This window comes from Lepisosteus oculatus, chromosome 28 (assembly GCF_040954835.1).
Source record: "Lepisosteus oculatus isolate fLepOcu1 chromosome 28, fLepOcu1.hap2, whole genome shotgun sequence".
In the NCBI taxonomy this organism is placed as follows: domain Eukaryota; kingdom Metazoa; phylum Chordata; class Actinopteri; order Semionotiformes; family Lepisosteidae; genus Lepisosteus; species Lepisosteus oculatus.
The window spans coordinates 1,051,500-1,068,770 of record NC_090723.1 but is presented as its reverse complement, the minus strand read 5'-3'; the positions used below and the strand labels follow the sequence as shown (position 1 = coordinate 1,068,770).

At 41.5% G+C, this 17,271-nt stretch overlaps 1 protein-coding gene across 2 annotated transcripts in view; it reads right to left on the bottom strand.

The window, feature by feature from the left end:
- LOC107079266 (mucin-13) overlaps positions 1–16,860 on the bottom strand; it is a 39,364-nt gene extending 22,504 nt beyond the window's left edge. Inside the window, exon 1 of one of the 2 annotated variants that reach the window (XM_069185728.1) lies at positions 16,522–16,860. In XM_069185728.1, coding sequence (XP_069041829.1) covers positions 16,522–16,600 — 79 coding nt within the window. In that variant the 5' untranslated portion in view covers positions 16,601–16,860. The remainder of the gene's footprint in view (positions 1–16,521) is intronic. The other variant, XM_069185727.1, reaches the window with a different exon arrangement.
- Positions 16,861–17,271: the final 411 nt, after the last annotated feature.

Genomic DNA, 17,271 nt, shown 5'->3' with positions numbered 1-17,271 from the left:
GTTTATAGTTTGTTGAATGAACTGTGTAACGTATATAGTTACAGTTACCTGTAATCGCGATGCTTCATTGTGCAAAATGTGATTCTTTTAATCAACTTGACTAAATCCATCAACTTGAAAAAAAAGTCTGTGCATGGATTATATTTTATTTTAGCCTGTCTCAGGTAGAACAACCCCTTAAACAAAGAGGGAAGAGTGTCCATTTGAAATCTGGCTCATTACAAAAAATGTCTATATAAAGAAATGCTAAGTGTTCTTAACGGTACTGCAATATTCCCAAATTAATCAAAAGTACGCTGCAGGAATTTGAGCACGATCTGTGTTTCGCACAAGACGCCTCAAGGTGTAACATGTAATAGTGAATCATCTCATTATTGACCCTCCTCCAGCTGATTTCCTTCTATTCCCAGAAAAAATGCTCCACCCAGAGCCCAGCAGGGATTAAATGGCACACATTAGGCTAAAGCAAGTCCGATCCTGATCCAAAGAAAAACCTCACAGTATTTGACAGAGCACTGAATCTGGAGCTGGAGGCCACTGGGGTTCCAGAAGAAAAACTGGGATCAGGCACCACTAGAGAGGGAAAAGAGAACAGGTTTACAAACAAGAGCCATCAACTCAATCTGGTAGCTAGTAACTTATAGATTCAAGGATCTCAACCAGACACTTCCTGCAACACACCTGGGCAGCTTGTTCCATACTCCTACAACACTTTGGGTATGGAAGTGCATTCCGTTCTTGAGTTTAAATGTACTTCCTCTTTGGTTTGTGTTTCACGGTCTATTCTGAAAACCTCCATTGGGCTGATTTTGTCAGTGCCTTTTGTTTTGAAAACCTGTTTTCACATTCCCTAGGTTCTCAGCATTGCAGTCATTAAGAACACCCTTGAAACTGTAGAGATGTTCAGAGATTTATGGACACTATCAGTTCAGCTGGAGGGCATGACAGAAAAACAATTAAGGGGAAAAGTTAACTGTTATGTACCTTCTTCCAGTAGGATCCTGTTGCTTTCTCTAAAGTCCCTCTCAGTCCCTGAACACAGCTTCAGTCACGAAATCATATTGATGTTTCACCCTGAAAGCTTTGTTTCTTTTAATAACAAAGCAGCCTGCAGTGTCACACACCCACATAGAAGAAAGGTCTAAATACTTCATGGACTGATGTGACTTCTGTGAGAATCTGGACCATTTCACTGCACCGGGACGTGCTCATTTTAATATGGCCAGACTCTCCAACTCAATTATCTCAGAGTGGGTTCCATTAATGGGCCTTTCCATCCATCCATTTACTAATCCCTTCATCCCATTCAGGACCGCAGGGGACCGCTGAACGGGCTGCCAGCCCATCGCAGGGCACACACACGCACTCACACCAGGGCCAGTCTTCCCATGAGCCAGAGGAAACACCCAGAGGAAACACCCGTGAACACGGAGCGATCATGCACGCTCCACACCGATAACACCCACGTCCAGAAATGGACGCAGAGCCCCATACTGTCCACTTCTCATTGACCCTCAGTGTTAATGCAATTACAGAGCCTTCAGAACCGCAACCTCGCACATTACTCTGCAACAGGCACATTTTTTTAATTGTTCATTCGGTTACAACCAGCCCTTTAATCCATGTCACAGGGCATTTACATTTTTCCGGCACTTGAGTACACTGCAAGAAAGAGCAGATTTGCTGCTGCAACCGATCTGCAAAGATTGTGTAAGATGAAACGGCTGCGTCTTTCACTACAGAACAAACTCAACCCTGATCTGATGAAAACTCACTCACTTGACCTGAAAGAGCCCATTCAGAGAAGTGCTGGCTGGTTCCACAGTGACAATCCGCTGGTAGACCCCGCATCTGGACTCCAGAGCCCCTTTGTCACGCTGACTCCAGCAGTGCCCCTCCGCGAGTCAGGTCAGCCTTCCCACGAGGGCACCTTCAGGCCGCCTGTCTGCATTTCAACATCACCCCCCCCCTCCTCTCCAGCAGCAGCTCATCTGTAAAGTACTGGTGCATTAGACCAGTAATAAAGAAAGCTAGTTCTAAGCCTAAAATACTCTATACGCACCTTGATAATGTCAAAGAATTTAGCAGCTCTGTTTCCCAACAACAGGATCCTTATTTAAATATTTTTTCGCAAACCAAAGTGAGTTCCAGCAGACCAGGTCATAGTCTCTGTGGTTTTTAATCCCATGGCATTCGTACAGATCCCTGTGAAAGAACAGTTTGCTTTTCTTTGTTCTGATCATACCTGCTCCAATCTGGTGTCTTTAATCCTGTTAAAATGCAACACTGAGTTTCTGCTGGGATGGATGAAAACAGGGACCACTAAAATGACAATGTACAAGCAGAATATTTGCTAATGTGACGTCATTTAAAAGTACCCCCTGAGTACAGACAGCAGAAATAACACACGTTTTGAAACCATTTATGTGTTTGACTTTGGCTTAAAAACTAAAATCTGCAGGATTTCTGGGCAATTCACTGTTACTATACATTTCTTTCACACAGGAAAGTGTTTCCCTTTTAAACCAGCTGAATGAAAGGCAGAAGGTATCTGCTCACCCAAAACCAACTTTATCACATATTTCCATTGGGAAACTTTCACCCCCAGTTTTCCTAATGTTATATATTACAGTAAATGTTTAAAGTGAAATCCTAGCAAGAGTCTATTAACCACTGAATTAACCAGCTGAACCCATGTAATGTGAATAAAATTCAATGAGCTTCTACAGACATACAGAAATAAATAATAAATAAAAGTATTATGTAATGTGCTACATGTTTTAGCAGCCTGCAAAGCAAATTTCCCATCAGGGACAATAAAGTTAAGTGAGTATAAGCATTGTGTATCCAGTCTATATAGTTTCATCAGGTTTGGGCCTTTGTTCTCCTCATGTGAGATACACTTTCATTACCAGTTGCTAGGGGAATTCGATGTACCAAGGAAAGGAATCACTGTCAAATAAGTTTATCAGTGAAAAACACTGATAGAGATAAGGGAGCACAGATAATTAGGTCTGCTACTTTAATTTTGCAATGCTGCAAAAAGCTTTAAACTCTGAATCCTTAATGTGGGATGCTGCAATATAAAATTAAATTGCATCGTCATTGATATTTTGCATTACAAAGTGGAAAATGATTCACTTTTTATCTTTTTAAAGGCTCAATGCTATTTTCCATACATATGGAAAACAATTCTGCTACCCTGTCGTAAATCCTTCATCAGACCACAGGTCCTCCGGTGAAACAGCAAAATATTCCAGCCCCAGAAAACTAAAACAGCCAACCGTGATAATGATGTGGAATATTTCCTTTTTCAAGAGGAAAAGCCCAGCAGTTCCAGCATGGACAAGAGAAATATCAGGTGAAAATGGTTGGGTCAGTAGGTCACCATCTGCACGAGACCAAATCACCTCTCTGAAAATAACATCATATAAAAATAGTAACAGACACTACTGGAGGAAAAAAATTTTAAACAAAAACTTTCACATTCTAAAGAGAACAATCCATCTCCTGGAGTAATGAAGGAGCTCTGTAGGTATTACACATTTAAAGACACCAATGAATTCCCCTTCTGTAATATGTTTGGGTAACTTGTTCATATCACCCACCACCCTCTGAGTAAACTAGTGCTTCCTGTTTTCCCCCCCTGAACACTCAATATCTTTAAGAAAACAGTATTAGATTTTGATTTCAAGTTTCCTCAAATTATTTTACTGAAGAAAGTAGTGTACAGTTACACTTAGGGCTCTGCACTTCACACCAGAGGGTTGTGGGTTTGAGTCCATATGCCAGAGGTCCCCAATAGCTGGTTCATCCAGTCCTTTGCACAAATAATGACCAGTTTCACTGGGGCAGTGGTTGTTGACATAGGAGTCATCATCTTCTGACACAGTGAAAGTCTCACCAATCTCAGCCTTGGGCTTGTGGGCATCCATATCCAAAAATAATTGTATTAGCTTTGAAAAAGCTACAAACATTAAGTTCTATTTATTTTAACAATAGTCTGAAATGGTTGATAATATAATATTAATACTGTTGCAAAACATTCAAATCACCTAAATAAAATAAGATTGAAATAAGGAATACCCTCCCTCCTTTATTATCTATTGACCTCTGCTAATAGGTTGGCGGTTAAAGAAGTACAGGATCCCCTCTGGTGATCATTAACCACAAGCTTTGATCAGCTGAGGTCTGTGAGCAGAGAGAAGGGTCTGTGTTTCTCTTGCTCCAGGTTTTAGCCCTCAGGGTTAACACTCAAGCCCCCCCCCCCCCATCCCCACTCAGACCCCCTCCCTGGAAAAAAGCTGCCCACTCACAGGACACACCCCATCACATGAGCCCCATTGAGGAGAACCGTCGGGAATTCCCATCTTCCCCTTTCCTGAAACAAACAAAGCCGAAGCTGATTCAGCCACACAAACAAGTCTGAGGTTCATCCACTCTCAATGTCAAACTACCACGTTCATCATGTGGTTTCGGCAGTCTCAGTTCAGTGTTGCGGAGCCTCGTCTGCATTCCAGGAGAAGCAGTACATCCAGGGGCTCTGACCTCTGATTCCCTCGGTCCTTTCATCGAGAGGCACTTGACATACCTAGGGACACACTGAAGGCCAGATGTTTTCCAAAATTGTGATTTTCAGCACTCCATCACCAATAAAAATGAGCTGGTTTCACTTTTTATTGCCACAATGTCAGGGTTTGTTCCTTACAAGCAAGGATATCTCCCATGTTTTTATGCAAGTTTGTCTCAGAGCGATTGGTTAAAAACTCATTTCTAAATTCACCAAAACCTGCATCTGCTCTCAAGTTATTTTTCTTGATTGTGAATTTGTACATTTAGCTTTTTTCTAGAAACACACGTGCAGGACTCCTTGCACACTATATTGACATTCCAATCTTACAAGCTCTTCACTATGGTATTGAAAAATAAGAACTTTGCCTTGTTTATTATGTAGCATAAAATAACCTATAATAACAGAACAAGAAAAGGTACAAATGGGAGAAAGCTATGTGGCCTATCTAGCTCATTTGTTTCCCAGTAAGATTACTGATCCAAGGATTGAAATAATATGACTGGCAAGCTTGTTTCATACTCCTGAGTGACTGATTCCAAACATCATTGTAAACATATTGAAACAAATGTATAACTCCATCACCAACGTTTAAGAAAACAAAGAAATACATTAAACCTGATTTCTGCAATGGCTTTGCTAATTAAAATATATGCGATCCAGGAATTGTGACATTTCTTGTGCCTTTTAAAAAATGACTCAATCCTACTTTTGTTTGCTTGAAAATGTATAAATCAAACCTATCTGCTCCATCAGAATTGTACGTTATCATAGAACTTTCCCTAGCAACAGGCTATTTACAGTTCCACCAAAGGAACAAAAACCACTCTCGCAGAACACCTGTAAAGAACTGTAAATTAAAATTTCTCTTTTGCTATCTCATGGCAGTTTTAAATTAAGCTGCAGCTCTCGTAAAGCTTATTCTGAGCTTGTTAAATAAAACTGTAATGAGTCTATGCAGGCTCATTAAAACCATGAAATTAAAGGGAACCTCTTTCAAGCAAAGGATGTGGAGGCCATCAATTGAAAACAACAAGAAGAAATGAATATGTAAATGTATACATACCTGTAATACCTGTACCTGTATGTAAATGACATACCTGAAGAAAGCTCTACAGCCAAAACATTGTCTTTTTTTTCTATTATTTTCAACGATTAAACCTTTACATCTGCAGACAGTAGAAAAAATATGTATTATCTTGCCTAGATTGTTCACAGCATAGCTGCAGAGCTCCAAAGTCCAATGGCAAAACCCAACAGGTTTCCCAGGTCTCTCTAAATCAGCAACAGCTGAAAACCTCTGAAAAGGTGTTGAACTGGGCAGGTTAAACTAATGCTTAGCTCAATTACTGTGGGTCAGTTAGAGTGGATGTGGAGTGAAACCTCCAGGACTGGAGGTTATACCATGGGTTCACAGGATGACTGTCCTCACTGCACAGAGTGTTTAACAGGCTCAGAAGAGGCATCATTCAAAAAGAATAAGAGACGATCTCCATATCTTGTTTGAGAAGCATATTCTATGTGGCAGCTGGAAAGAGAAACAACAGTGTATTGAGGTAATGAAGAAAAAGTAAATGTTTTTAGTAAGTTTGAAGTGTATGTTTCGTTTATAGTTTGCACAGTACAAGGGACAACAATGATGTGCCATTGTATTTAGTTATGTTTCAGGGTGGAGATTTTGTTTTTTACAAAATAAAACAAGCAAGTGTATTGTGCCTCTCAGTTTTAAACCAAGGTTTAATAACCTGTGATGCACCTGTAACTTTTCGGCACACACATAGTCTAAACACAAAGGCTTTTTATGTTACCTTTCTTGCATGCTTCCTGCACTGCCCTTTGACACTGTGGATCAGCCTGACTCAACAGTGACTGCAGTCCACCAAGAGCTTTTAATACAACCGTCCTGTCAGTGACAAAGAAAGCACTCATAGTGCTACAATAACTCACCCTCCCCATCTTACCCTCTGGGGCATCAGCAGATTGAATGGAGTTTTTCGATTGCTGAGGTCTGCAGGCAACCAAGCAATGGAGATAAAAGCACTTTTGCATAAGATGTCAGGTTTGCCAGAGTAAACAAGATTGGCACTGCTGACCATGCCCTCGTGCCCATCAGAATAAAGATCAGCTGCAAACCACAGCGTGGATCAGAGGAAGTTATACAGTTCCTACACTGTCAAAACAATCCACATGAAAATGAGAATCCATAACTTCTGCATCGCAAAGGCCAAACGGTTTACACCTTGTTAATCTTTAGACCTAAGCAGAAATAAAAGATTTGGAAACTTAAAAAAAAAACCTCAACCAGAACATTGCAAAGTGCTTATTTTAATAAGCAATTAGATATTTACTGTTAATCACAGTCAAACCATCGTTAACCCAAGTACATGGAAGATGGCACGTAGTAATAAACCGGTAAAATTTCTCGTCATTTGGGCTTCTGAGAAAATAAAATAGGCATCCATGTTGCAATCTGTAACTTATACACAAAACGAGTCATCTGACTGGAAAGTAACACTGAAGATGCACAACTGAAACGTGACCTGCTTGATTTTACTAAAACAGAACTGCAAGCAAAGTTCAGTTTATTTTTTAAAAACAAAGCAACTGCATTCCTGAACTCAGTTACAAATTTTTACCACATCCCCCCCATAAAACCTGAAGTAAACATGTCCAGATTGCCTGTTGCAGGGAGAAAGGGACCTTGAAGAGATTTTAATTGAGGAGTTACAAATTCACCAAAGGCCTGAGCCAGATTCATGCGTTACCAAGGAAACCTCCCTGGCTACACAGAAGGATTAGAGTGCATTCCTCAAATACTTTGTCACACTTCAGGCACCTCCATAGTCTGATTAAACTGCTGACACAGAGACTGGCCTGTTCACAGGTTACCGTTCCAGTACTGTAAAGGACAAGATATCTACAATTAAGTAGCCAAAGGGTCTGGGCTTTGCCAAATTGTGCTTGATACCTGAACCGTTTCAAAAGTAAAAAGTGGGGTTTAGTGTTCTTTCTTATTTTAGGTTTCACTTTTAACATAACACTCGTTTTAGTTTGCTTTATAAAAAAAAATAAGACAGGCATATCCTTTCAAATTTGGCTGACTAATCAGTGTTAAATAAAGCAGGTGAGGTGAGTCGAGAGAGGAACAGTCAGAGTGTCAGGGCTGCAGAGGAACAAGCGAAGGTTAATTCCGCACTGAAGGGTAGAGTAACAACACAAAGCATTTCTTCTGATGAAGCTTTTTTCAGACGTGCTCTAATGCATGTAGTCAAGCTACAGAAACGTTCCAGTATACCGGCTTTATCAGTACAGCTGACTCACACAGAAAGTCCTTCTGCAACATACAACATGCAGTATATTATTGTGCAAATATTATACGTGACTGTAAAAATGAATGCTTGTATATAGTTCTTCAACTTGTCTGGGTGTTCAGTATCAACATGACTCACACTCCAGAAGTACACAAACTGACAACATCCATTCACTTTCTTACCTCTTTATCCAACACAGGGTCACAGGGGAGTGGATGCCTATGTCAGCAAGCAACAAGCGCAAGGAGAAATATACCCAGGACAGGACACCAATTAGCATTTAAAATATACAGCTACTTTTTAGGGAAAAAAATAATAAAAACAGGCTAGATAAGACATAAAAACAGCTTAAGAGGACTTAACAGTTCGAGTCATGCTCAGTTTCCAATATTTCTATTGTTTGATCTGCAATGAATCATATAAGATACTAAATTTAGACCATATCTAAAAATGTCATATATTCAAATCAGATAGGATCAGCTCTAGTAATTCTCTGCTTCTGCCAATGCACTGCTGTTCCAGGCTGAATTTCCTATTTCCTAGGTCAAGTCTACACTCCTTTACACAGAACCAATCAACCAGACATCTGTGGACCACAACTAGAGAGTCAAACACACCACTGTCAGTCACAACTGTAAGTGTTGTAAAACAGCTTATCTAGAACTCAGGTAATCTCTGCACAGTGTAGGCCCTCTGCCTGGTTCACAATAGGTCACACAGTGGGCCAGTGGCTTCCACCTCTAGCCCAGGAGAAACTCTTAAGTCTTGTGGTTTTTGCTACAGCCAAGTTAGATAAAAATGTGAGGAGGGCATGTCTGGTACTGGGGTGAAACCACCAGTGTCTCTTCATCAACTCAGGTAGAGTGAAAGGCAGCAAAAAGTGTTCCATTGCAACAGGCATGGGATTAGGGCTAGTTACTTAAACACCCGCAGTTAAATTACCTGGCTTTTGTTCTTAGCAGTAAGACTGTTAGCCCAAGTAAACTTTGTGTCAAGGCTAAGTAAATAATACATTAACGGTTCATTACACAAAGAGATGTTGGGTTGCTCTGAAACATTCAGTGGACTATTATGGCAAGCATGTAAAGGTTTATTAGAAGCTTTTTAAAATTGCACTGGTAGTCACAGGTGTGCCTGTATTAGTTTTATTTGTGGGAAACGATAAAAAACTACCATGTGGATAAATCAGATTATATTGACCACTCTGGGGATGTGGCCTAAGGGTATTGCAGACAAGACCTCAACACCTTGAAATCAATTCCCTTGTTAAAGGGTAACACTTCTACATTAAAATACTTGGTTTTATTCACAAAGATCAAGATCCTTCTGTTCATCAAGGAAGATAAAGGCTTATTCTCTGAGCTTACAAGTCCCCCCTCTGGTTGTTATTGCTCTTTGGGAACAATGAGCAATCTCTCCACTGTTCCACACTCCGAATACTCCGGATTTTTTGGCACAAGAATTTCTTCATTTTAGTTTTTAACAGAATGTGCATCTGTATACGTCTTCGTCCTTAACCTTCTTGACAATTGCCTTCGAGAAGGTGTTTTCCAAAGTTGTTTGCTGGGAGAACTTAGGTCTTTTGTGACCAGTGTCCAGACAGCAAATCAACGTTATAGTGGTTCCATTAGAACCCAACCAGGGCCAGTTGTCACCAACACTAAAGTGTTGCAATAGATCAATAGTTTTAGAAAAACAGCTTATAGAAAAAAGACTTCAATGTGCAGTCATTAGGACAACTCAAGGTGAGGCTAGGAAAGACTGAAAATACAGTCCTTTAAACTCGCGGCGGGGTTAAACATTACTCTTATCATAAGTACAAAATAAACCCACTCACGCCTACTGCTAATAGGTTAAGTGCTTTGACCTTGCATCTGTATTTGTAAAATTACATTTATCTTCTTTTCTACTTTTTGTTTTTTTTGGCTGTGGGCTTTGCTGTAAAACCTACTACAGTAACAGAAACTGTAGGTGACATTTTCAGTCCCACGTAAAAGCGCATTGTTCTCCACCTCAGAGGAACATGAATCAATCACATGAACCATCAGACAAGAGGCAGTTCAGCCATCTGAAACTGTTAAAGCAGAACAGCCATCAGTAGATTTACTTCTGGCTTTTAAAATGGGGTATTGTGGAAACTAATCAGTGCCATCTCAAAGTGGGCATGGGCTCAGGCAGAACTTGTTACTGTGTGCCCGCCTCACATACTTCAGTGGTTTCTCCTTCTCCCTTCCTGGTCCCAGCGGTGTGTTTTAAACTCGGGGCAGGCAGAGTCATGGAGTTTTCAGTTTCCGGGGAGAGGCCAGTCCAGGAATCGGCCTCAGGAATCACTCACCCCCCCCAGATAGCCCCTCATCCAGGCTGGGCTGTGGTGCACTCTCTGCATGTCCACCCTGATGTTAATTTTGGCAGTAGTTAGAGATACTGTTACAGGATGTCATTAAGCAGAAGTTCCATTTCCTTTGTTTCTAGGAATGGCTGGAGGCTATATTTTTATAGTCAAACATCAAAGATAACCGGCTGATGTCTCTCTCCAACCAGGCTTAAAGACATTAACTTCCTTCATCACCTACATAGTAGTAGTAGCCTACACTTTCGGTTAGCAGTTGTGCATGCTTTTTTTTTCATGATTCTAACATATATCCTAAGTGGTGACACAAACACCATGTTAGTGAATATCTTTTGTGTCATAAATAAAAAGGTACTTCTGTTATTGTGTTTTATTGAAAGTTCCCTGTGAACCAGAAGCATTAAACCAAGTTCCGGTTTTTTTTATTTTTCCTCGATTAACTTTATCTAATGAAATCATCGAAACCAAAAGTTGTGTTTTTCAAAGTCTCTTAATACTGATGTTTACAAAATGCATCCCCTTTCCAGAGACATGTTTGTCAGGCCAGCAGGTGCAGCTGCAGACCGTACACCAAGTTCTGCAGCTGTTCCATAAGGAAAAAGGGGGATTCCCCATTTCATGCTTGAAGCAAGGAGCCCCACCAAGGACAGTGGCTGAAACACTCTGCTGGAGGGCACCCTGGCTGTCTAAAAGAGGGCCCCTGGAAGCAATGGCCTCCTGTGGCTGTTTGTACTGCCCACATGACAGATAAGGGTGCAACAATGCGGCGCTCAGGTCTGTTAAGTCTCCGCAGGATCCAGGAGGCAAGGTTATTCCTATCAGGAGGTCTGGATGCCATTCAAGACAGGTGCTGATGAACAGGAACCAGACTGCCCAGCCTTCAGGACTGACAGACAGGATCAGTGATCCACAGCCCTTGGCTTGATTTAGGCGTTAGACTCTCCTTTCGTCTAAATGGCTCCTTACTTTTTCACGTTTGCTTTATGGAGTGCATGTTTGTGGTATTTTATTTCAGAAATACATCAGAATTAGAATCAATCATAAAGACTGAAGACATAATTTGCAGTACATAAAAAACAAAGTCTGGTTTGCAAGTTGTTTTATTTGACATTTTGTTTCTAATGAGTTCAGTTGAGTAATGCTGCCACCTAATATCCCCAAAGATGTTTCTGCCTAACACAATATAACACGTTAGAATACATAACGAATAGTCTCTTTTACTGTACTGTAAAAGAGAGAATATATACTTTCATCAATCCTGGTCCTTGAGTGAGACCATCCGGAGGGTTTAAAATACCAGTTTTCTGATCAATGTATATTCATTTATTCATGGTTTTTCAGAGCCGCAGGGTGTTCGTGATTCTTTCTTTGACAACAAGGGCAACATGATGTCTAACATCCCCCACAGGCTCCCGAGTGAGATTCTGGTCTTTGGCGGCTGTCTGTGAGGAGTCTGCATGTTAATCTCACATTCACTTGGCTTCCATCAGGTGCTCATGTTTCCTCCTACCTCTGAAACACTTATTGACTAGGCTTCACTGGTGTTTCTTAATTTTGCCTTTCTCCATGGGCCTGAAGTGAACCTCTGGAGCAGGCCCTAGAATTGTTTTAAAATCCACATCCCTTTGTTTGAAAACTGTCTCCTTCTCTCCAATACACCCCCCTCCCATAGTTTCCACTGGTGCACTCAGGTTTGTGTTTCACAGTTGTGTCTGAAGAATTCCATGGAAATGGCGTTGTTAAGGATTCTGAATATGCTATTAATAAAGTCCCCTTATAGTCACTTAAGAGTTGGACATTCCTTAATAAAATTCTCCAAGCTGCCAAAGTGTAACTCTTCCAGTCCAGGGTTGGCCACTCCAGTTAACAACACAAAAGAAAATGTTAGTCAAAACTCTTCAAAAGTTACAGAGAGCAGCTACGTGGGCCGGTGGTTGAGATAGAGGTCTTGCTACCAGGAGTTCTCTAATTCAAGTCCTGAGCCTGGCACTGAATTTCTCTGTGTCAACCTGAACCACTGACTGACCCTCTTTGTGCTTCAGCCCTCGTATAAACTTGGGCTCCTTGTTCTCAGCGACTGCAACTCCAACTCCCTGTTAGCCACTAGGCAGGACAATTTAAATAACTTACTATTAAGAGCAAATTTTAAACCAGCTCTAATTAAGCACATTATTAGTTTCAGGGTTCGACTGAGTAATCCAGAGCTCAGTTTGAGTAAAAGCCAGCAGATGCAGAGGTACTTGAGGATCAGTGTTTAAAAGCATTGCTGTTTTGAAAAGTGAATAGTAAGCCTTTAGTAAAATGTACATATTATAATTACCTTGCACTCTGTTGCAGAGCAAATAAGACCTGCTTATCTGCCGTCCTTTGTAATGCGGACTTAATGCCAGGTAACAGATGGCACCTGCTAAAATCCTGTGTTTGCCGAGGCGACTCTATAATATCCTATTAAATCTGTGGTCATCTCCATGTACTTCCCGGTTACAGAACAAGCTTACCCCTCCTGAGGCACACAGTAATCCCACTGCATGTGGAGGAAGACTGCCAGCTCAGCACTGCTCTGCTGTTTCAGAGGCAGCTGCTGACATTCAGTGAGCGAATTCACTCAGGCAACATGCAGAGAGAAGAGCTACTGTATAAAGCAGAGGAGTCAGCTTCAACTGAAACAAACCGGGGAGTTTGTTTCAGACATCCCACTAGCCTTTTTCCAAAAGAGCACCTCCTGTTTCCAATCCTAATCACATCTGTTTTTACTTCCACCTGAGCCCCTAGCCACCTCCTTCATCGCTGAGCATGAAGCAGTGACGAAGTTCGCTTGCTACCTCCTTTGCTCAGGACTAGAGAGACCCTTGTCATCAGCCAGCTTGCAGGAGAAAATTAAACCTGCAGCCAAACACCATCTACAGAGGAAAAGGGTTCAAACTGCATGTGCTGTCCATAGCACCTGCCATTCCAACCAAATGCTGGCAGTATTTGCTTGTGGCATCCCTTTTATCTTGTTATTCAATCGATGGGTCAATCATTCGATCTGAGCCACCATCGCAGTACCCCCACAAGAAAGTGCTGGCCTGCCCAATGGAGCCATCTTCCTTGTTCCCTACTCTGTGTAAATAAAACTCCTTTGTTCCAAAAAGGCTGTTGAAAGCCCGATCTCCAAGTGTTTATGGTCTCTTATGTGTGAGATGTGTGAGAGCAATCGCATCTCCTCTCTAGGAGCTGGCTTTTGTTTGTAATCACACCTTAAAGGGGCGGTTTAAAACACAAAACAGGACACTTTCTTCCTGAGCTTCCAATAATTTAGCTCGCTCCTCCACGACAGCCTGACTCAGTGAAAGGTAGGCGTAATGGACTATCAGTGTTATTTAATAGAAGCCGTTTCTATGAGAAGCATCAGGCGAGCACTCTTGTGCAGCCTTTTTAAAATGCAAATTAGGATTAAATTCTTCTCGCACAAAAGAACGTCATCTCTTAGTATTCAATCCTTTTTCAATCTTAACGATGGGAACCCATCGAGTGAGGATCCGCTACCTGTATAATTTCCTCCTTCTCCTCTTACACAAGCCGTTTCCCACTGGTATAGACCATTCGTGCATGCGGGATTCCAGTGCATATCGCATTTCCGAGACAACACTGAACTCCTCAGGTGACGACATGACTTTCTCAGATCAAGAGCCAGCAGCTCCTCAGGGGCCAGGTATCAGAACCGAAACCCTCCTTTCTCCGGGCTCACATTTCACGTGACTCCTGAAAAGATTTTACAAGTGAGCCTCGGGCTTCCTATAGATTCGCAGAATCTGTGCAAATATTAACTGTCGCCCTTTTTCCGTCGTTTCTTAGACTCTTCAAACGACGTGATGTGATTAATTAGCATGTGTTCTCTGGACTGGTTCCACGCACCAGCTGTCAAAGAGCTGTAATCGGGAAGAAATTAACACCGACGTTTTAACTATTTTGCGACGCAGCTAGAGAAGTCTTTTGAATTTAATGAGTCAGTTTTATGTCAACCTGGGCCTAATTATTTTTAAAAAATAGGGCAGTATGATGGGCGACACTTGAGGTCTTGTTTGTAGAAAAGGTCTGACTTACCAACAAAAGTTAAGCGCAAGCCTTTAAACAGTCACCTGCTAACGAAACAGGTAGTATTTCGTTAAAAACTATATGAAAATACATTTCAATGAATTCTTCTTGTTAAGTCTTCTACACTTCTAAACTTCTAAACAAAATTGGGCTATATATCAATTAATTATTCCTTCTGTTATTGTGAGAAATATGACATACATATTTCGCTAAAGATAGTGATAAACTTAAAATAGAACCTCAATTATGAAAAGATAAATTGAGCCGGAAAGTTGCGACATCCCCTGCCTTTTGTGTCCATTAATGACACGACTGTGCCATTGCGCTTCCTAAATTCCAAACTGTGGAACTCGTCTAGTCTTCGTCAAGTACCTTCTGAAGGAGTTAAGCGTAACTAATCATTAACTACAGTACAAATGTTTCTCCTCTTTGATGGGCGCGTTGCGCAATACTCTCCAAAGATTTAACTATACTAATACTGATATGCAAGGAGAACACACCAAAGGTATACATATTACGTATTTTACACCTCGATAACACTGACCCTTATATATTCTAATCTATTCGCAATTTCGCTTCGCTGTAATGGACCTGTTGTCCTTGCGTCGCCCTACAGCACCCAACACCTTGAGACGTGTAGTCCCTGCGTTTATACCTCTCTGGGACAAAAATAGTACGCTGGATAAAGTGTGAGCATTTTGTGCCACGGAAGGCCCGTACTTCTGGGCTCAGAAGTCGACACGATTTGATGAGCTATACTAAACTAGACTGGTATGTCGACACTCATGAATAAACGTAAGCAGTCAGTGAGTTGTGCCATATTACAATGAGCAGCCTGTGACCCCTGCATACACTAAACATAACACTGAGAAGCTACCGTATCCTGCAGCTTCCCTCTAAGCATCAGACAGGGCCTGACGCTGACGCTTTCGTGGAAAGATGACATGCGGTAGAGGGCGGAAGCTTTCTGAGGCAAATTGACAGTTTACACATCGAGTTATCACTAGCTCTTTTGACATGATGTATTACACAGTTACGGGCAAAGCATTTGTACAGAACAGAACTGTTTTACAGAATATAAGTGCAACGCGGTTTGTTTGCGGGGGGAGGAGAAGTTTGTTTTACGGCACTTTCAATCATGATTGAGTCGCTCTGAAATCTGTCCCCGGCTCCCTGTCGAGTCCTGCGTCTGCTTCCTGATTCACACCGTTTTGCTCTGCGGAGACAACGCGTACGCCTGGGACCGACCAGGATCGACTGTTCTCTAGGCAATGTTAAACATTTTGAATTTCAAAATAACAAAGTCGCCCTTGAACATTTACGCCGGAACCGAACGCTTATTAATCTTAATTCAACTTTCTCATCAGATCCAAAGACGCGCTCCTGCAAAATCATCACCTAGACCTCGGGGAGCGTTATCGCTTCAAGAAACGTTTTTCCTCTTGGTTGACCCGCGTCAGGTTTTGACCTTCTTTCTATTCTGGGGTATATGGCTCAGTGAGTGCTAAGCCCATTAGTTTGGTCTGGATATTGCAGGAAACAGGGAACAACTCTGTCGCGGGCTGAACCGCCGGCTCTGTGGAAAACTCCCGTTATCTTGGGTGGTGGTTTTCTGCCACTTCAAAGCGCTGTTAGTTCATGCAACTTTCCATCAGCACGAATGTTAGATATATCCCCCCTCATCAGTCCCAGAACTCCTGACATGCGATTTTTAGAATTCGAGGTATTAAACTGTTGTGGATATATATATATATTCTATTCTGGATGTATCGCTGGAGAAACCCTTTTTTTTTTCGCTCCGATTAAGTGAATCACTGACAAGTGTTGCCGTTGCTATGAAAACGGCAATGAGTCACTCCAACAATATTCCGAAAAAGAGCTTACAAAACAGCCTTCAAGGGAGCGTTATGTATTCAGGAGAGAACCTTCGGCACATTTTTTAAACCATTCAACACAAATGGAATAAATGGAAATAGTGTAATGGTCTTCAAATACATTTACTGCACAGCAACATCGGGGTAACAGTAGTTATGCTTATATAATGCCCAGCTGGCTAGAATAATCATTGCTCGGGGGCCCTATGTACTGCACTTACTGATAAATGAATATCAGATAAATTGTACTTTTAGGTTGATTTGTCAGATAAAGGGTCTTTCACAGCTGTCTCGCTGTTTTCCAAGCTACACATCAATAGCCAGAAGTAAGGATCTTACCCGTTTCAGTTGTAGTGTCCGTCTGTGCCAACGACGTGGTTACGAGCCAACACAAGACAAGATGCTGAAGCCGAATCATTTTCACAGCCTGGCAAAACGACGAGACGCACAAATCACCGCCGCTCCTTAGATGTTTGCGTTCAATGGAGCGAAAACAAAAACCTTCGGGACTCGAGAGGCTGAAAGGTGGTCTCTGGGACTCTTCGGGTTTCACGTCTCTCGAAAGTTTCTGCGGAGTTCCGGCGCACTGACCCAGGTGTTTCTGTCTGCTGGCCTCAGCGGGTTCCTAGCGGTTATAGAGTGGCCACACCTCGCTGGGGCGGGACCTGGAAGCGCAACCGGCGCAGCTCTGTCTCCACACTGGAGGCAATGTACTGTAGCCGTTTTAGAAAATGAGATTCAATATGCATCCTTTAAATGAGAAGAAAACAACATTTTTTTTTAATTCAAGAGAGGTCGACACAGAACTGTGTCAAAGGGAGCTTTTTAAATTCGTGTTGAATATTACCATAAGAGTCAATAATAAACTAGTGACGTTCAACAGGTTAACCTTAAATAGCGAAGGCTATGACTGCATGGAAAACGAGTTAATTGTTCTTTTTATTTTTTAATTTAATATTTTAGTAAAGCTATAGACATTTAACCAAGCATAATTAGTATTAGTATTATAATTATAATTATAATATGGGCTCACTATAACGCTTATCAGGCAAGATGCCTGGGGTTCTTCGTTAAAAACAAAACAATGTT